Source organism: Eulemur rufifrons, chromosome 5 (assembly GCF_041146395.1).
Source record: "Eulemur rufifrons isolate Redbay chromosome 5, OSU_ERuf_1, whole genome shotgun sequence".
NCBI lineage: Eukaryota > Metazoa > Chordata > Mammalia > Primates > Lemuridae > Eulemur > Eulemur rufifrons.
In genome coordinates this window covers 51,152,792-51,173,842 of record NC_090987.1, presented here as the reverse complement: position 1 = coordinate 51,173,842, position 21,051 = coordinate 51,152,792, and the positions used below count along the sequence as shown (strand labels likewise).

Below are 21,051 nucleotides of genomic sequence, written 5' to 3'. Positions count from 1 at the left end.
AGGTGTGTGGAAGGGAAGGCAGAGAGGGTTACTGAGGGCATGAGGCAGCATTTAGGGGTGAGGAAGCTTGAGGGGGATGAGTATATTAATTATCTTGATCATCTCACTGGTTTTATGGGTCTGTGCATAGGTCAGAACTTATCAAATTATACACCTTAAATCTGTGCCTATAATTTATGGCATACCAATTACACCTCAATAAAGCTGTTAAAAGAAAGGAATTCACCATTTTTTAAACCTGAGTTTGTATGTGATTTTTTTTCTGAATTTCATTTAACTGTGGGAAGTTAAATGACAGTTAATAACAGTTAATGACATCCACAGTGTGTCAGGAACTATACTAGGCAACTTATATGTGTTATTTAATTTTCATGATCATCTTCATTTTAAAGAAGAAAGTTAGCTATATTTTTTTTTCTCCCTTTAGCATGAGGAAACAAGATCTAAAAAGAATAAATAAGTTGCTCAGAGGCATATTACCAGTATGGGCACTCTTAATTTGCTATTTTTTAGCACTCCATGAATTTTTATTAAACTAAGAAATAAGCTTCCCCCTAATTACCCAGACATGGTTCAATCAAAGAGAGGTTCACTCTGTCTTTAAAAGTCTTTTCCCCAAGACAATTGGAGTGAAACAAAGTATCTTCCAGGTGTCCAAACTGTTTTGGGAAATACACATTTTATAATCACCTATTTTTCTCCTAAAATCACCAAGTTCGGTTAAAATTTAGCAATAATGAGGGAAGTCAGGAAGTTTTAGTAGTTGTGTGCACCGCAAGTACTCCGAGTGCCCATTTAAATTGTGGAAGCACAGAAGGGAGAACGATTCACTGATGATAAAAGCACAACCTTTGGGGACTTATCTTCTCAAAAAGAAAATAAATAAAATAAGTAGAGGGTCGAGCAGACAGAGGAGCCAGTTAACTGCAATGACAACCAAGAAGCTACTGAACCCACTGTCCTTTGGGCCCCACCTGGAGGTTGTATGGATTTAGGATTATCAGAGCTCTTGGAAACATAAAAGATAGAACAACTAGGAAATTTTCTATGCACAAAAAGAGACAAAGCTGATTTCTCTGCAGGGAGACACTCAAAAGGAGTATTTCTGAGATCCACCAAAGATCCCCGGGCTCTCCAGACACACAGGCCCCCCCCTGCTCTGGCTTGCTCTTGGACCTTTCAACCAAAGAATAGTGATTTTCAGTTAAAAAATGACATCTTCTTCTAATAACAAAATAAAAATTTAATAAGGAAAATCCAAAATACAGCACAAAAAGTAATATGCTGCTTGTATAAAAGACTTCAGGTATTGCTCTTAATTGTAAGGACAGAGAAGATTATACTAAGATCTCACCAAGTAAAAAGTTTTGTTTTATTTCCATTTTAAAATTCGTTTTTGTTTTTTGTACTGACCATATTTAAGACACTAGCAAGATGCTGCATTTATCTAAAGATAAAAATGGTCTAATTGCTCATCATTCTTTGAAATTATATTCTAAATTTTTTTCTAGGGTGAAACTTAATTCCGCTAAATTTATTTTTCCAAACTGGTAGTCATGAACTGTACAACACTATGGGTCTCTTCACTAACCATTCACCTGGAGAAAAGACTACCATCTCTACTGTTGAGGACATCATTAAAAGAAAGAAGATTAACTCATGGAGTCATAGATTTTCAGAGATGGGAAGGATTTTCAAGTACAAACACTTGAGATGCCTTGAGAAATGGCTTGAGGAACAAAACCCATAGCACATAGACAGAACTGGAACCACATCCAGGTGTTTCCAGAGTTTGTGAATCCATTAGATGTTTCTGTAGATACATAATTTTAAAAAATGGGGGTCTGCTTATCAGAAATCTTTTTCATACATATTCAAAATAATGGACCCTTTTAAGCAAAAAAATTTTATTTTGTTTTTTTTTCCTTCATGAGCTTTAATTTCTACTGTGGTAACTGCATCATCCACACAGTAAGAAAATGTTTATTAGTAAATTCACTTAATTTATTTTAATTATGGCCTAAATAGTGGAATAATACACATTGGAGGTGCCATTCACAGGAATTATTATTTTTTTAATTATCATATTTTCTTATCCCACCTTTTGCCTTTGTAGTGATCTAGTATGTATAGAGACTTCCTTAGAATTAAGTGCCAAAAGGAAAATTAGGTTGGTTTGTTGTTGTCTTGATTCTAAACTGGTGTTCTCTTGTTTCAGAAGAGTATTCCATTCCTTCACTTTCTGTGTATTTACACTGTAGGAAATTCAGCCAGAACCTAGTTGCCCAGCTTTGGTATTTTGTGAAATGTGTTTACTTTGGATTGTCTGCCTACCAAATCCGCTGCGGCTACCCAACACGAGTCCTCGGAAATTTCCTCACGAAGAGCTACAATTACGTCAACCTCTTCTTGTTTCAAGGGTAAGGACACTCTGTATAGTCACAGTCACTTATGGGGGGAAGCTGGCCATTGAAGGGCATCTTGGTTGCCACCTGGGAAGGAAGGGGTCCGGGAAGAACATGGCAATGTTGGCAAAAGAACAAATATGGCTTTTTGAGCACCTTTCTGTGTGTGATTGCCACACACCTATCCAGGATGTTGGTCTAGATCATTCACTTGGGTTAATTTTCTATGTTAGTATCCTGCATAATTACTGTGATAATATTTGGGGATAAAAAATGGGGATACCTGATTCCTAAGTATTAATGTCCTTCTGGGCACAGCAGCACAGAATATTTGGAGTCTGGATGATTCCAAATACCTTTGGAATTCCACAATACCTTTAGGATTTTTTATGTACAGTTAAGTTCATCTGTTGAAGAAGGGCATTTATTCCACCTAATACCAACCTGAATGCCCTATGACTTGCTTGTTCCTGATAGTAAGTTAGCTACTCAAACAAAGCATGTTTGTTCTTTTGTGTGATAATTTCAGTGGTAGCATCTTTCTGCGTAAAAGGTGAAGCTGTTGGTGGCACTGCCGGCTCCTCGATAGCACCAGATAGAAGAGGGGTTGGGTATATCCAGATGTTGTGAAGCACCATGTGTTGAACAGTGTATCATTCAGTGCTAGGCCTGTGTCTGAACCTAATACTTCTTGCAGGGCTTGGATTAGTGTTCACTCAACAGAGCTGGGCAGCCCAGGGGAGAATTTCGGAGTGACAAACCGCTTTGAGGGCCCTGGGAGGAGCCGAGGTTCCCTACCCTGGGAGAATCTCTGTGTTAGTCAAGAAGTAGGAACATTCCTCAGAGCCTAGAGCCCCCCAGGCCAATCCCTTCTGAAATGCAGCTGAACGGCAGAGGCTGAGCTGAGATCCTGGCCTTTGCGCCGCAAGAAGTCCGCCCACAGCGGGGCTCCCGCCCCAGCTCTCCATGACACCGCCTGCTCCCATCTGCACGCAACTTTTCCTTGTCAGGTGTATTGTCTTTACTAACTCATCCGGCAGCAAAGCCACAGTGATTCAATAGCCCTACGGCCAACAGTCTCATAATGTGAACAAACAGATGTGAGAGCAACTGACTCACCTTCAAACGTATCTAAAAGGGGGATTCCCAGTTAGTTAAGACCACCAGGGCAAAGAAAAGGAGTGAAAAATATGAATCCATATTTTACACTCATAATGAAAAGTGGTTGTATTCCCCGTTGGGTTTTACTGTAAGGGTCACCTTGAGAATTTTTCTAAGTCACGAGGGTTAACACAGTAAGGAGCTACAAGGGGCTCCTGGGGTTAGGGGGAGTGGGGACCCTCCCACCAATGTCCCTCTGACAAGACGTGGTTCCTGCCAGCTTCCGCCTCGTTCCGTTCCTGACTGAGCTGAGGGCAGTGATGGACTGGGTGTGGACAGACACGACCTTGAGCCTCTCCAGCTGGATCTGTGTGGAGGACATCTACGCCCACATATTCATCCTCAAGTGCTGGCGGGAGTCGGAAAAGGTAAGAAGCCAATAAAAGTGCCTTATTTCTGTTTGTTTCTCTTAGATACAGGCTGGTGGTAAGATTCACGTGAACTCCTGCAACTGTTGTGGCAGGGAGCAAAAACCACCACGACCTGTGAATGTCTCATTGATTTCCAGCTGCTAGAGCTGGGAATTTTAGACTTACTGCCGCCTTAGTCAGCAATAGCATCCAGATGTTTTTTTCTTTTGGCAACTCTGTATTGTAGTTATTTTTAAACGAAAGGAATAACATACTGCTCAATATATCCCAATAACTTGAATGGCTCATTTGGGAGGAGGAGGGATGGGGCATGGGAGAGAAAGGTGGGGCCAGTGGCTTGGACTCCAGCTCACCTCTGATTTACTCTTTGTGCAAAGGAAATTGAAGTGCAAATATCTGCTGGGTTGCATGTTAAGATTTAGATGTGGATAGGTTACTATTATTGACTGGATTTTTTAAAAGTTTAACATATGAAAGAAGAGGTTCTTGCATAAGAGCAATAACAATACCTGACAAAGACTAGCTGGGGTGGTATGAAATGTCTTTTTTTCTCATCTAGAAAAGAGCCTCCTTGAAAAATTCTCCTCTAGATAATTTCTAGTATGTTCTGCAGCTTCCCCTGGGAATTTCAGCTTTAGCGCCTTGGGGCCGCTGTGCTGCGGCCTCTATGTTTACGGGGCTGTAGGAGTGAGGAAGACGGGCCTGGCTGTATGCTTAGAATCATACTGGCTTGTTCTGGTTTTTAAGGAGCAGAAGAGTGGATAGGATGACGGAATATGAGAGCCACTCCACCAAAGGGACATTGAGGGCAGCAAGGAGGGTCAAATAGGGTCTAGAAATCATGAGACCCGAGGAAAAGTTGGAAGAACCGAGGATTGTTTGGTCTAAGAAAAAAAGTGGGGGGTGTGTGTGCAGAAATAATAGCTCTTTTCAACAATCTGAAATGTTAGAAAGAGATGAGAAATTGAAATTAATTTGTGAGACTCAAGAAAAACAGAATTAGTAAGACAAGTAGGCAAAACTCTAGTAAGTTTCTACGGACTATAAAGAAATTTTTGAAAATCAAAGCTACTCCATTGCCAAGAAACGTCCAGGTCCACGCACAGGATCAGAGAGTTCACATCATGAAACCTCTGGCCTAGAAAGCACCGCTCTGCCTTCAGCTCCTGGAGTCATTCATTCGACAGTTTATTGCTGCTAACAAACTGTCTCAAAATATAGTGGTTTAAAAACAACAACCATTTCATTGTGCACAGGTCGGCCATTTGGGCTGGGCTCCACTGGACAGTCCTGCCTGGGGTTGGTCCTGTGTCTTCTATCCTCTGGTGGCCCAGTTGGGGCCGATGTTATTTGACGGTGTCGCTCAGACACCTGCGGATTGGGCCTGGCTCTCTGTCGGGCCCCTCCCCGTGTATTCTCTCATCCTCATGGAGGTGAGCCCAGGCTTCTGCCCCTGGTGACAGCACATTCTGGGGAGTGCGAGGGACGGCTGCAAAGCCCTGTGAGGCCGAGGCCGGGAGTTCCCGCACCATTACTTCTGCGAGTCCAAGCAAGTTCAAAGGCCAGCCTAGATCAAGGGCATGGAGAAACTGATGGGATTGGCAAGGGCGTGTTGCAAAGGGGCATGCATACAGGAATGAGAAGAATTGGAGGTCTTTTATTTGCCATCTACCATAAACATTTACTAAGCACGTCCCAAGTGCCCAGCACTCGGCTAAGCATGAGAATAGAGTAGTGAACCAGACATGGGGAGACACAAAGATTGATAAAATACTCACACAAATATTATCAAACACAGTATACTACAAAGGCTTTGCCAGAGAGACACACAGTAGTCCAAGAGCACCCGGGAGGTAGGGAGTGAGTCTGGAGCCGAGCGCTAACGGCAGAGTAGGTTGACCTGGTGCACAGGGAACGTCACATTTCTGTTTGTTCCTGGGCCCTTTGCCGTGATCCTTGTCCCTTCTCCTGCGCTCTGACAGGGACTCTTCAGTGGATGTTTTACCTCTTTCTTCCCCAGAAAAGGCCTGACACATCTTCTCACTGTCTAGATCCTCTTGCCCACCTCCTTCCCAACCTCCAGGTGTCAACCTAGACACCTCTTTTTCCATGGGCCTCCCTGGCTCCTTACGGCTGGGCCCCGTCTTTCCTGTGGGCCCCAGCAGCCCTCTATATTCAGCCCATTTAGTACTTGCCACACTGTGAGTCAGTCGTCTCTCTCTTTTTCTCTATCATAAGCTCTGTGATGACAAGCTCGGTGTTTATCAATATACGGGGTCAGTATTACTTAATACCCGGAGCCCAGCACGCAGTGAATATTTATTGAATACCACCACCAACAGCAAAATAAAATCAGCTGGGGATTTACAAAAGTATGTCGTATCTCAGTGCCTCTCTGTCCCATCGTGGCTACCTGACATAGCCCCCCCATCCTGCCCTGTCTCTGGCTCTCTGCAGCTAAAGCTGCTGGTTCTCTCCTGCCCTGCTCTTCTATCCTTCATTCCTTCCATATTTTTTAGACCCAGAGAGAGAAAATAAATTCAAGAAGCCAAATATGCAGAGTTGGCGATACATGAACGCTGGGAATAGATGGATCTTGTGTTCACTGGGTCGCTGGGGACCTTTGACAGGCAGTTGCAAAGGGAGGGTGGGTGCTGACTCCGATTGCAGGGACTTAGGAGCGCGTGGGAGGCAACGTCCTGAAGGCACCAAGCCTCGGCAAGGGCAGGGAAGGAGAGAGAGAGAATTCAAGAGAGAGGCAAGCCCAGAGGTAATTTCAAATTGGAGAGGATTTGAACCTCTCTGTAGATGGTAAGAAAAAGACCAGGAGAAAAGAGAAAAGTAAAAATTCTAGTATCGGAGCATGGGAGAAAGGTCCAGATGGGGGCCTGGAGAGTGTGGAATTAGAGGCACGGGGGGACCAGTTAGTGGACAGCTGGAGAACGAGCGTCTGTCTGCTGTGAGCATGAGGAGAGGTGACAGTTTAAGGACGAGAGCCTACCCACGGGGCCCACGCCCTGACTGTGAGATGCCGGTTCACTGGGGTGAATAGGTGGCTCTCAAGAGGGAGGCCTCTGAATCAGAAAGGGCCCCTGAATGGCCCCGTCTGGTGTGATGTCCCGCGTGGATGCACATGAGAAGCTGCAGCCGCCCGTTCATTGGCTCATGTCCACCTCTCGGTGCCTTTGAGCCACCAGATGGGGACATTCTTCCCACTGTCAGTGAGGCTGTCACAGCTACTGCTCTGCCTGCCTAGGAAGGAGGCTCTGGCCTCAACACCAGGCATTCCTGCCAAACCAAGACCTGCAGTTGCCTTGCTATTTTATTTTTAAGAAATAAAAAGCCTCATTTTAATGGATCACCTTTACTTCAATATATACTTCTATTTTATGCCAAGCTGATGGCCTTTTCAGAAAATTAGCCTTTTAAATCACTCATGGTAAAACTTCCTGAGAAATTTGGGTGGGGGTCAGAATGAACCTGGCACGAGTTGATACCCCACCCAGCAGAGTCTGGGACGTTACCAGCAGCGATCGCTGTCTAGTGTGAAGCAGAAGAGTAGGTTCCTTCCAAAGCAGCTCTCCTTGGGTGTCACGCCACACTGGATGTCGCGTGCTGCAGGGGCTTCATGAACACACTTTGTGAACCAAGAACAATGGCCTGACAGGCAAAATGTTGGCATGAGCACACACCATGCAGCCCTGTCACTGCTGCTCAGATTTTACAATGACTTCCACGCAGCCGTGCCCCAGAACTCTGGGGGAGGCAGACTGCAAGTGCAGTGTAACAGGAACACAGACTGAGTGACCCAGGAAAGGGGTGACAGCCCAGGTCAAGAAGGCAACAGGGAGGGGAAACGCAGCCCATAATTCGAGACAGGTCAAGAGGTTTTGGCCTGTTCTGCCCAGAGATGCACAGAGGGCTAGACAGGAGGAGAGGGGAGGGTGGCAGCAGGGGCTCCAGGAATTTTCCAGAACAGCCTGAAGGGGCCAGGCCTTCAGGAGAGGAACTGGCGCGCTCCCCCTTCAGGCAGAACAGACCAGCGCTGTTCTGGGCGGAGATAAGAGGAATCTTCTTTAACTCACAGAACCCTTCACGATGTGATGTTGTGACGTGGGTGCCGTTGGCCAGAAGGAGAGGCCAGTTGTCAAAACCTGCCTCATTGAGGAAATACTGAAACAGAAAATCTATACATGTGTGTTTGTGTTTGCACATATGTGTGTGGAAGCCTGTGCCTGTGTGTATGTGAATATATATATATATATATATTTCAAATTTTCAACATTGGACTCTAGTTTTTTTTTCAATATAGAAAACATAGTCAACAGTACCAAATTCCAATGCTAAGATATCGCAATACACTGCCGCCATGGGAACTTCATGCAGCCCCCACAGTGCAGAATCATGTCCAGTGTTACCCCTGCACCGAGTGAGGAGCGAGCCCCACTCTGGCCCGGCCCCACCGTCCAATCAAGCGCCATTCTCGTGTCTTCAGGACCATCTCTGGCCGTCAGTGGAAGACTGGTACAGCCACCTTAGCCGAGTCCTGAATGACAACCCGGCCTCTCTCCTGGTTTGCAGCCTAGTGCCGGTGCCTACAGATGGATTGTGGATTATTCTTCCTGATCTTCCCCTGTTGAAATGAATGGATCCCTCCCAAGGATAAGTCACACTGCCAGGTCGGGGAGTAGGGATGAGGCCCGGAGCCTCACCTCAAGGGAGACCCTGAAAGGACAGAAGGTCATGAAGGAGCAACCCTGAAGCAAGGACCACACATCTAGGGCAGAAGCAGGTGTAATGCCAGACAGCAAAGCCTCCCCGCCGCCCACCCGTGGCCTCCAAGCACAGTGCATAGTGGATCCTTAATAAACCTGTATTAAAGCACCCAGCAGTGAGCCCAGCCTTACCCGTGCGCCGGCTCCTGTAGGAGAGCAAGGCCCCTGTGACGCAGCCTGCGCCCAGCCTCGCGCCCACACCCACTGGTGCCCAGAGTGGCTCCTCTAATCATACAAAGCTTATCTTAGGACTTGAACAACACTGTCCTTGACAACACATCTCATGAATTAAACTAAAAATAATGTTTTTCCATCCTTCAAAGGCAGGGAAGGGTCAGTTGAAAGGCACAGATTTTGAATATTTAGGAATTTAAAGTAAAATATCTTTCTCCTGCACAATTCCTTAAAACCAGAGGTTTATTCAGCAGGAAATTTGATCTGTCGGTTCATCACCAGCAAAACCCACTCCACAATTTTGAAAGGGAGAAAGTCACTCAGCTCATGTTGGTCCCCTATGGTACCACTGTGGGGACATGTAGGGAGCTCAGGACAGCTTCACGTCACTACCTAACTTCGTCCCACAGTTGGGACAAGGTTGCTATCCCCATATCAGAGCAGAAAAGAATCCGGGCTAAATGCACGTTCCCCGACACCGTGGGAAGAGCTCTCGCCCTCTCCCCACCCTGCTTCCTGCAGGGACAGCTGCCTGAGCCCTGTCTGACCTTTCTGTTGCAGAGATACCCTCAGCCCCGGGGCCAGAAGAAGAAGAAGGTGGTGAAGTATGGCATGGGAGGCATGATCATCGTCCTGCTCATCTGCATCGTCTGGTTTCCTCTTCTCTTCATGTCCTTGATCAAATCTGTGGCTGGGGTCATCAACCAGCCCCTGGACGTCTCTGTCACAATCACCCTGGGAGGGTACCAGGTAATGCCTGGGCACGTCCTCCGGGTCTCCCCTGCCTGCCTGAGCCTTGCCCAGTGCAGCACTCTTTCGCCTGGAGGCTGCTTGGTTATGTGTTGCCCATCCAGCTGTCCTATCTACGTTCTGACTGTTCAGCTGTACCTGACTGTACATGATGTGTGAAATAAGGTGCAAAAGACCCTGGAAGAATATTCTGTTGTGGTCTTGAGCACAGGAATAATCACTTCAAACAGAGATCTCTTAGGCCGGTTGCCATCATGGTGATCAGTGGGTGATAAAACACTATGTAAATGTTTTGCTTTCAGGCCAGGGTGCAGAGAAGAGCTCGGGACATTGACAACACTGTGTGTCTTTGTTTTCCAGCCTATTTTCACAATGAGTGCTCAGCAAAGCCAGTTGAAAGTTATGGACCAGCCCACGTTCAATGCATTTATAAAAAATTTTTCTAGGGACACCGTAAGTAAATGCCTATAGTAGATCTCTATGAAGACCTTTCTCCTAGGTGAGCTCACTGGTTGTCATTTTATTGTATGTTTGCTGTGGCCTGGAGTGGTGGGAGGAGGAGGAGGACTTCTCATAGATTATCGTGGTAGACGTTAGACTCCTGGCCACTGGCTACTTTGATCATCTAAGTTATGTCTGTTATTGGACAGAAGTGGTAATACAGATAATTTTAATTTAGAACATTTTAACGTAAGCTCAACAGATATTGATCCATTTGTAAATTTGTTTAACTTTTTAAATTGTGGTACATATTGAACTTTTGACTAGTAGGTCCACTCTGGGAATCTTTCTTAAGAAGTCATCCAAAGTGTGGGAAAGCTGTATGTAGGCACTCGCTTGTGAGTGCGTTCTCTGTATTAGAAGGAACTGGAGCAATTTGAAGGTTCAACAAGCAGAGACTGGTTGAGGAAATTATGGCAGATGTATTAGATGAATTTGATTGCACTGGTCACCTTAGCGTGGTCAGAATGGGAGAAGGGGCTTTCACTTTTTATTTTATTGACGTGCTATGTTGTCTGATGATTCTCCAAGCAACTTCTTTTGTAATAAAAAGTACTCATTACAGAGTCTATAAATGACATGACAATTTCTCAAGCTAAAACATAAATGAAAAAGGGGACTATTATTTTTTTAAAGGATAAAGAACAAGAAACATATCCCCTCCCACAAAAAACAATGCCAATGTTCTGGTGGCAGTTTGGACTGGTGTTATTCTTTTATCTATATTCCAAACTTTTTGTAATATGAAAACTTGATTCTTATGACAACAACTCATTTTACAAATAATGTTTGTTATTTAAGAAAATGATTAGGCAAGGAAATGCTTCTCTCTTCTGTAAAATTGTCACCTATAATGCACACCAACAAAACTAATCTTGACTGATGGACAGGGCTGGGATGTCCTGGGTGGATTAAAGTTTGTCTCTCTCGTGAAAGAGACGTTCTCCCATAGTTGATAAATTTCCTTCTTAGTGGGGAGGCAAAACAGCATCAAATTATCTGGTTTTCCTTCATTGTTTAATTGGAATGACTATGTAGCTGGAATGTTGGTAGTGACACCACCCCAGGGGGTGGGCAGTGTGACTGAGAACTGTCCACTGCTATGAGCAGGGAACCAAAGTAGTGCAGTGGACACTCAAGACTGTCCCTCATAAAAACACTCCCTACACAGGGAAATATCTTCTCTATACAATCAGTTAAAAAGAAGAGTAATCGCTTTCTTTGTACGGCATCATGTATGTAATCTATTTATGCATGTGTATTTGTGCACATATAGGGTGCTATGCAATTTCTGGAAAATTATGAAAAAGAAGACATAACAGTAGCAGAACTGGAAGGAAACTCAAATTCTTTGTGGACCATCAGCCCTCCCAGTAAGCAGAAAATGATACACGAACTCATGGACCCCAATAGTAGCTTCTCTGTTGTTTTTTCATGGAGTATTCAGAGGTAGTTACTGTATTTCCGTGCATAATTTCTCCCTTTCCCCAATGTGAACTTGCGGGTGGGGTGGGAGGATAGAAGGATATAAACATTAGATTAATTAGCATCTTACTTTATCATTACACCCTTGGGAACTTTCTTTCAATGCTAAAGATAGTATTAAATAATGACTTGCCCGGGAATCACTGACCCAATTAAGAACGTCTTAGTTTTCCTGTGTGTTTTTTTGTGTGTTTGTTTTTGTTTTGCTATCTTCAGCTTTTAAAAAGGGGCGATGAGTTCTGTGAGCAAGAGAGAGAAAAAAAAAAAAAAAAGAAAGAGAGTGATGGTTTATAAAATCAAACAGAGTCTGGGTGTGAATTGTAAGATTTCCATGAAAGGTTAAAGTTCAGTCTTAATGATAAAGAAATTGCAGCCTCTGTGAGCCCAGAGTATCGCCTGCATCCCTCAACACTGCGAAGCCCTGCCCGTTACAGCGGATCTTTTCTCCAGGCATGAGGTGTGAGGGCTGCTTGGCGGTCCCAGGAAGAGGACACAAACATCTCTTTCCACCTAACCTGAGCCCATGGCCAGCACACAGCCACTGCTTTGTCTTTGCTTGTTTAGACAAAGCATGTCTTAGTAAAAGTTCTTACATCCAAATATTGCATCCCAAAACCCAACAGTGTAATGACACAGTTTTGGGGACCTCAGAGTAATACACTAGCTGATGAGCGTAGTTTCTTTCATCACAGTCTTATAATTGGGGACTGGAAGCAAGCTTGTTTGGGCAGTCAGGTAGTAGGTTCATTTGGTCCAGGATACCAGCTTCTTAGTTAGAATTAAGAATAATGACAGGCACAGAAGAAAGCCTCTAGAGTCTAAAATGAATTCACAAGGAAATGATGAAGAAATATTTCAAAAGGGGCTGTTCAGAATCTAAAGAACTTCTTTAATCTTATTTTCTTCTTTTAAATGTCCCGAACTCCTCATATCCAATTCTGTACAAATTACCAAAAATGTACTTCCTAGCCTTTTCTTTGAAGAGCTACCAAAAAAGAACAACAAAATTAAAAATCAACTTCTGATCAAATAGTCTAAAACATGGATTCTATTAGTTACCATGGAGACTAACATCATTAGATTAATATAAGAATGTTTCAGAAATTCATATTAGACTATCAGGATAGTTTCTCTTTTGGTCAGCAGACTCCGCCTCCTCACCTTCGCCTCTGTTTTAAAGGTGTTTGTGGCCTCCCTGGGTTTTATTAACTTGGTTGTCTAGGAAGCTGGTTGTAGAGGTGAGGTGGACCAAAAGGGTGTGGGCCCGATGAAAACTTGGTGAAATTAATAAAATTAAGAGTCAAATGAGTTTTTAAATTTCTCTTCCAGACTTCTGAATAATCACTGACATTAAGTTTATTTTTTTTTTTCTTTACAGAAACTTAAGTCTGGGTGCAAAATCAGAAATAGCAACAGATAAGCTTTCTTTTCCTCTTAAAAATATTACACGCGAAAGTATCGCTAAAATGATAGCTGGCAACAACACAGAAAGTTCAAAAACGCCAGTGTAAGTTTATTTTTCCTGTTAATACAGCTTAAATAGTTATATGCAGCTGATACAAAATCTCTGTGTGCAAATGCATGTGTACAAGAAATGCAACTTCCTTCATTATTCAGTAGCACAAAGTGAATTTCTATTTGGAGCCCCATTTTGCTGGGTGAGAAACGGAATCTTAGCCCTTGGGTTTTCTCTCCACTTTCCCCGTGTTATGTCTACATTCTCAACGACGGCTTGTAAGGCGCCAGGCTCCAGGAGCTGGTCTGTCTGTAGGAGAGCGCTGGCCAGCTGGGCTTCCATGGAGAGGGACATTATTCTTCCAGGTCTCAGTCTGCAGTCCACGCTGCAGGACAGCTCTCTCCTCAGCCGTCGGGTCCCATGCCTGAGCACGCTAGATAGAAATCACTGCGCTGATTCTCATGCCATTCGGAGGTGTGGGAGCTCCGGCAGATTCTCCTGGGTCCACCTGTCCAGATGTGATATGTGGCCAGAGGTGCTCCGTTTCTCCTGCACCTTGGGGACACTGGGCTCCTTCTGCCTCAGGGCCCTACTCAGAGGTGGGACACGACTCTGCGCTGAAACGACTCCAGTCTATTGTCAGCCGTGCCCGCCGCCTGAGCGTGGCTGCCCACTTCACCCGTCCACCCTCACGGGAAGGAGGCGGGGCTTGGGGCTCCTTCTCAGGGAGCCACCAGTGTCCCGCCCTGCTCCTCCCCCTCCTGCTCTGTCCACCCAGCCCAGGGAGTGTGGGTCTCAGCTCTAGTGGCCAACCCTGCTCTTACCTGACCGTAATCACCAAATCCAGGGAAAAACACTCTGAGACCCTTTTCTACCATTACTCCTGCCCCTGGTTACAAAGTGGGGGTGAGGGTGGGGTCTGGGGCAAGGAGGAGACAAGGAGTAAAAGGAAATTTGGAAGAAAAAACTCTCTCTCAGAATATTGTCTTGCCACATACGTACTCCCTTCCAAACAGACATAAGCTGTGATGTTTAGATTCTAATATGAGAACTAGCAAGAAAAAAAAAATGATACTGGTCCAAAACTGCTAAATAAAATAGTCCAGATGTTCACCAGCAGTTCCCCTGGTTTTATCCACCAGTCTGCCTGGGCCCTGTTTTAATGTGTTGAATGTCAGGACCACCCGCTGCAGGCCTTACAAGTGCTCCCTGGCTGAGATGCGTGTCGTGAATGGCTAAAGAGGAAGGGCCCTTGCGGAGCACCACACCCTCCCCGTCACTTCCCAGGTGCTCATGGTCACTGGGTTCATGAGAGGCAGAAGCCACTTGAGGTCCAGGCCACCAGCTCTCCCCATCCCCACCCTCCACTGGATCAGTTCCTACAGTCTGCTTGATTACAGATATTTTTGAAATCCTAAAAATTAAAATTTGAAGAGTGCTCAATAGTACTGATAAGAGTTAGAGGATCCTAGCAAGAAGGAGAAGCCCTTGGCTTCAGAAACAAGCCACGGACGCTAGGAAATGCCTGCAGCTGTTTGTAAGCTGTTACCTAGCTATGTGCAAAGTTACGTGCAGACCTGGATGGAACCCAGTCAATCTGTTCCACTTCAGAGGGTTCTGACTATAATAGAAACCCATAAATTATGACGTATACTCATTGTACAGCTATATGAAGCTTTCATCATTATTTGTTTGATAGGAGGTCAAAAATAGCAATGAAAATCTATTTTCAGTGTGTAAAACAACTTGAACTTAATTACATCTTTTTTTCCTTAATGCACACAGGACAATAGAAAAGATCTATCCATATTATGTGAAAGCACCCAGTGATTCTAACTCAAAACCTATAAAGCAACTGTTGTCTGGTAAGCATGAAAAAAATCCTCTTAGAACTTTTTAAAATCCTACTTTTATTAATTTCAACAGTTTGCATTTTCAGCCTTTATCAAGCTACTTTCTAGTTATCATTCCTCGTATGACAAGAAACATAAAACCCCTGCCTGCCTTCACTGGCCCAAAGGAATCACTCCACAGCTGGGAGCCACGTTCTTCATTTTCTTTTTTTCATTGATGTAGAACCTGATTGACTTAAATTCACAGGGAGTGAGTCACAGTACTGTTTCATCAGTCTGTTGACTTGTTTCTATTTAGCACCCAGATCTTTGACAGAAAATTCTCTCATACATTGTTAAATATGAGCCCCCTGACAATAAGAACAGTAAAAAGATAGCGTGAAATGTACGTGATTCAGCCCAAGGATAAGTTAGTAAGTCTCAGTAATGGTGCTTTAGTGATTGTATTTTTCCAGTATGACAGTGATGGTAGTAATTGACGTTTCTGAATTCTATTAATTATCAAGCATTGCTTGACTTTATTACCTGGCCCAGGAGTAGATGTACACATCTGGTAAAGGCATAAATGCAATGTCGTTATCCAGTGCACATCCACTCATTCGCCAGCACGGGTCACTTCCCTGTGCACCAGCCAGGCAATGGGCCAGCTCCTGCTGACCTTGAGCGGGGAAGAGGCAGATGTCAGCAAACAGCCAGAATGCCACGTGGAGGTTGCCCCGGCAGAGGCACAATGGAGGGCCCGGGGGATGAGCGCAGGGCCAGACGCCACAGCCACACACTTTGCTTCTTCCACAGTGAATGGGTGTCTTGCAAGGTAATTGCAAGATACATTGAGAAGTTTGGTATTTCCCTTTCAGTCAGGAATAGTTCTAGAAATGGGCAGCCTGAGAGTACAAATTGCTCCACAATCAGTCATTCCCCATGAAATAATTCTGTCCCTGCACAAGCTCTTCCTGGACATTATTCAGTCCTCTGCAAGCTCTTGTCTGCTGCCAAGTTTCACAAGTCCCTTCCTCCCCTCTTCGGGCTCAAAGAAAGATGTGTCTTCCCTCCTTTCCAAGGTCAGCCTCTCCCTGTGTGCTGCGTCCCACCCCTCCTGCAGCAGCATTGAGTTCCTCCCTCTCTAACACCTTGTGCCCCTCTCCCCACGCCGGCTTCTCTGCCTGTGAGTGATTCGGGGTCAAGCCTATGATGTTCCTCTTCCCCAGACTGTGCAGCCTTCTCCTCCGAGATCCTGCCCAGAACAGCAGCTCATAGGATGAGCCACTCTTAGTCCCCTCTAACCTGCACACAAGGTACATTTGGCATAAGCTGATGGTTATCACCAGTTGACATATGAGGAAACCGAGGCTCAGGGAAGGAATTACTCAGCTGAGGCTCTACAGCAAGTGGATCCAAACCTGAGCCTGTCTGGGCCCAGGCCCCAGTTTTTCTGCTTATAACTGTCTCGGGGCTTCAGAACCAACATTCTTCCTGTTCCGAAGTGTTCCGAGTGGTTCACACTCTTCCTCGATAAGGACCTTGGCTTAGCCAGTATCCTCCCGCTCCTCACCTTCTTCCTCCATCCATCTATCCATCCAGCAGACATTTTTTGCCAAGCACTGTCCTGGATTCCTGTGATCTAGGGATTTAGCATGAAGTAATGCTGTCCTGGTTCTTACCCTCCCAGAGTTTATATTTCACCACGTGTTTCTCAGAGGGGATATTATTATCCTTGGTGGGAGCGGGACCTTCTTAGAAAGACCATGCAATGTAACTCCAAGCTTTTTTGCTTTTTTTTGCCCCATCTGTTACTGCTCTTTGGCATTCACTCCATGCTCCGACTAAAGCAATCATTGACCCTACATTATGGTTTCAGAACTTTTCTGAGCTTCATGCTGTCAGCCTTTCATGAAATGATCTCCTCTCCCCACCCCATCTCCAAACTACTGAAGTTCTCATTCAGCAAAACTCAGCTCAAAAGTCATCTCCCCCGTGGAGCGAGCATGGATCCCTCCAAGCAGAAGTGGTCTCTCCAGGCTGACAGACCTTGCCAATGCTGGTCTACGGGGGTTGCCACATGCCCAACTGGGCTCTTGTGTACATGCTCTTTTCCCATGGAAATAAGGAACAATGTTACATGTGATTTTGAAACCCCGTAGCACTTAACTGAGTGCCTTTCTCCTAGGAGACATTCAAGAAATGCTGGTCAGATGAGTGAATCAGTCAATTCAATCAATAGTCGGTGATTTGGGTTTTAAATGTCTACTGGGTTGTTTGGAATTATCTGCACAGCTGCTCAGGTGGTGGGTCCTCCACAGTCTACCTGTGGCTCCATGTTCCCAGCAACTGACCTCTTTAACTGAGAAAGAAAAATCACGCACACACAGAGGGCCCACTCTTGCATACGTCCCTGAGCCGTACATTGTAGATAGTAACCAGTCTTGCCGTCTGAGGACTGTCGGTGTACATTAAATCCTAAAATTGTCATGGTAACTTATTTCATTTTTCTCCCCTTTTAGAAAATAATTTCATGGATATCACCATCATTTTGTCCAGAGACAATACAACTAAATCTAGCAGTGAGTGGTGGGTTCTCAACCTGACTGGAAATAGAATATACAATCAGCATTCTCAGGCCTTGGAACTGGTAGTCTTCAATGACAAAGTCAGCCCTCCCAGTCTGGGGTTCCTGGCTGGCTATGGGTAAGGACTCATTCAACAATTAACAGTTCTAAGAGTCTACTTCTGTATCATATAAAGTTGAGGATGGTAAACCTTTATCATTCTTAGAATTTTCCAATTTTATAGCTGCAATATTAAAATTCACACATCTGGGACAACTTCATTTCAAAAAAATAAGGAATCAGAGTTCCAAAGAGATCAAAATGCCAACCATGACTCACACAACCCAGGCATATGGCTTCTTTACTCTCTGTCTTCCTGCTATGGCCTGGTTTGATGCAATTAAGTGTTGACATTTAGAAACTAGCATAGAGTTATTACTTTTCTGCTTAGATTGTCTTCTGACCTATAGATCCACTATTCATCACAGTTTTGAATACTTCCAAACCATCCCATCATGTTCTGATGCTTAAATCCTAAGACACACACGTCTCCTATACGACACAAGTATAAACTGTTAAATTTCTCAGAGTTAGCCTCGTAAGAAACTACTTTTCACTCAGAATTTTATTATGAAAATGAATCTCTGAGAAAGACAATATTCATAAAGGCAAAAGAGCCTTCTGCAAAAGAGTGTATATAGTATAACTGCATTTCTACCAGATATATTATATAGTTTATACAGATAATATATAATATATTATAGTTTATGCATTTAATATATGCAGTAAACAGTCTAAAGTTCATACGTGAAACTGTTACCATTGGTTATTTCCAGAATGTGAGATTTTAGAGGACTTTCATCTTTCAGTGAAATAGTTCTTATGTTCTTTTACAAAGAACATGACTTACCTTTTTAATCAGAAAAAAAAGTAGATTTTTTTCACCAAAGGAAAAAATTTAAGCTTTCAGGAGCTTCTATCTTCTATGGAGTTTGAAGGAAAGTGATATTATTTTTTTCTTTTAGACTTGCTTTTTATTAACCATATTTAACTGGTATATATAATTTCTACTTACTGGATTTTTTCAGTATCATGGGATTATACGCTTCCGTTGTCCTTGTGATTGGGAAATTTGTCCGTGAATTCTTCAGTGGGATTTCTCACTCCATTATGTTTGAAGAGCTTCCAAATGTGGATCGGATTTTGAAGTTGTGCACAGATATTTTTTTAGTTCGAGAGACAGGGGAGCTGGAACTAGAAGAAGATCTCTATGCCAAGTTAATATTCCTGTACCGTTCTCCAGAAACAATGATCAAGTGGACTAGAGAAAAAACAAATTGAAGCCTAAGGACACAGACTGCAAATAAAGTTAACATTTGAATTTTTTTTAAAAAAAGCACAATATTCTCGTAAGAGCTAAGCATTTCTAGTTCAATGGAAATGGTTTCTCTTCTGACAGGTGGCCAAAAGGAGCTGACTTCCTTTTGCAGTGAAAGCTACCTTGCAAGTTAGGGCGCTGTTGAAGACTTTATTTGTAATTCCAATTCTCCGAAATCAGGGCTACTTGCTTTATGTTTTGGTCAACAGTGTCTTGCATTCTGATTGACTATGTGAAGGAATCATTCTTGGGTCCCCTCCCTCAGAGAAACAGAAGAGAAGTCGGAAGGAAAGATGCACGTGTTTCCTCTGTGGGGACAGCGCCCTTCCTAGGGAGACGCTGCAACGCTCTCCTGCGCCGCGGGGGCGGCCGCCGTGGTGAGGGTGGGGGAGCCCTCAGCACACTTAAAATATGCAACGGCAGTAGGAGGCTGGCAGCTCCTGCACGCGTCTCGAGGGGGACACGAGAGAGAGGGAACCAAGGACTCATGGACACGCCAGTGGAAGGATAAGCCTCATTCTAAGCAAAAAGATAACATTAGTGATACTCTTACTGCCTTATCTTAATTGAAGACTAATAAGAAATCTTTCCATTAAACACCAGTGACTTCTCAGGAAAAAAATAAAGCAGCAAAACAAATTATGTGGACGCCTGCTCTGCTGAGGTGGGTTGTGACTGGCTTCAGTGAGAGCGACCGTCCAGCTTCAGAGGGCTGCTGTCGTGAAAACGGACATGAGACAGAAAGGTTCAAAAAAAGGCCAACCCAGCTGTATTTGGAACACTTTGACTTTGTAACTCTTTAATAACCGAGGTCAGGATCACTCTTCCGCCTTCCTGGTCCTTCAACGTGCTTTCCCCCATTCCCATGACTTAAGGCAATGGTTTTTCCAGTATATGACATTTTCCTTCCTGTTTTTCAGGTATATCAAAGAGTTTACATATTCCAATTCACATTTTTACATTTGAGACGGGTTTTTTTAAGTTCATAATTATGGAAGAAATATGTATATTGAGCTTGGGGAAATAAAAATGGCCTTTTCTTAAATTATTATCATTAGTAATACAACCTCTTCATTAAATAACAATGTAGCATGAAAAATTTATGATTGAAATGTAGTTTTCATTCCATATTAAAATACAGTTTCTGAGACAAATCATCGACTGGACTAGAATATGTAAAAAATATTGATCCTGTGTAGTTTGGGTTCAGGGCTGAGTTAAAATAAAGTACATCTTGCAAAGTCATTGTAAGAATACTCCTTATTCTGCCTTTTTGCAAAAAATAGGAAAAGTGACTGTTTTCAGTACAGTCCACTTCTTACTGGTTTTGTTTTCTTTTCTCATGTGAGTGCTCATATGAATTATATGAGCAGGAAACAACTGGTTACAAAGTAATTGCCAAAGAAGAAACTTCAATAATGAATATGGAGCTTAAAAAAAAACAGCAGAGTTCAAATGCTGTTCAGTGCCTTCTAGAGAATTAATTAGTACATATTTGTTCTCATGCTGTGAAAGCCAGCGTGCTTCCACCCTGCCGAGAGAAACTTCTTCCGTCATAGCGACAATAAACTCAAACTACTTAGTGCTTCTTCCTCGACAACAGGAAGAATCACGGTGCGTACATTTGGTTGTGAGTTCTTTTTCTTTTTTTTTTATTTTATTTAATTTTTTTTGAGACAGAGTCTTGCTCTGTTGCCCTGGCTAGAGGGCAGTGGTGTCATCATAGCTCACTACAACCTCAAACTCCTGGGTTCAAGCGATCCTCCTGCCTCAGCCTCCCGAGTAGCTGGGACTACAGGTGCTGCCACCACGCCTGGCTAATTTTTCTATTTTTAGTAGAGGTGGGGTCTCACTATGTTGCTCAGGCTGGTCTGGAACCTTTGGCCCCAAGCGATCCTCCTGCCTCAGCCTCCCAAAATGCTAGCATTACAGGCGTCAGCCACCATGCCCAGCCAGTTCTTTCTTTTAAAAGAATCAACAAGGAATTTCCAGAAAGCAGATTTAGGAAAGAGTAGGCATAGGAAAATGCCCATGAGAAGAAAGAGTGAAGGTCAAAGGGTACCAGAACTGAAATATTCTCAAGAAAATAATTTCCAGGGTTCAAGAAAAAAAGTTCAGGTGTGTAAGAGAGGAAGATACTGAAGGACAGCTTGCTGGCCAAGGAAGGTGTGTGCTAGAAAGGAGATCACACAGAGA

General features: G+C 43.9%; 1 protein-coding gene across 3 annotated transcripts in view; it reads left to right on the top strand.

Moving 5' to 3' along the window:
- The window catches only part of PIEZO2 (piezo type mechanosensitive ion channel component 2), a 459,581-nt gene extending 439,481 nt beyond the window's left edge, over positions 1 to 20,100 (top strand). For all 3 annotated transcript variants that reach the window (XM_069468281.1, XM_069468280.1, XM_069468279.1), the window contains 9 exons: positions 2,262 to 2,420; positions 3,787 to 3,934; positions 9,448 to 9,636; positions 9,997 to 10,089; positions 11,414 to 11,586; positions 13,001 to 13,129; positions 14,864 to 14,943; positions 17,433 to 17,616; positions 18,566 to 20,100. In XM_069468281.1, coding sequence (XP_069324382.1) covers positions 2,262 to 2,420; positions 3,787 to 3,934; positions 9,448 to 9,636; positions 9,997 to 10,089; positions 11,414 to 11,586; positions 13,001 to 13,129; positions 14,864 to 14,943; positions 17,433 to 17,616; positions 18,566 to 18,818 — 1,408 coding nt within the window. In that variant the 3' untranslated portion in view covers positions 18,819 to 20,100. The remainder of the gene's footprint in view (positions 1 to 2,261; positions 2,421 to 3,786; positions 3,935 to 9,447; positions 9,637 to 9,996; positions 10,090 to 11,413; positions 11,587 to 13,000; positions 13,130 to 14,863; positions 14,944 to 17,432; positions 17,617 to 18,565) is intronic.
- Positions 20,101 to 21,051: the final 951 nt, after the last annotated feature.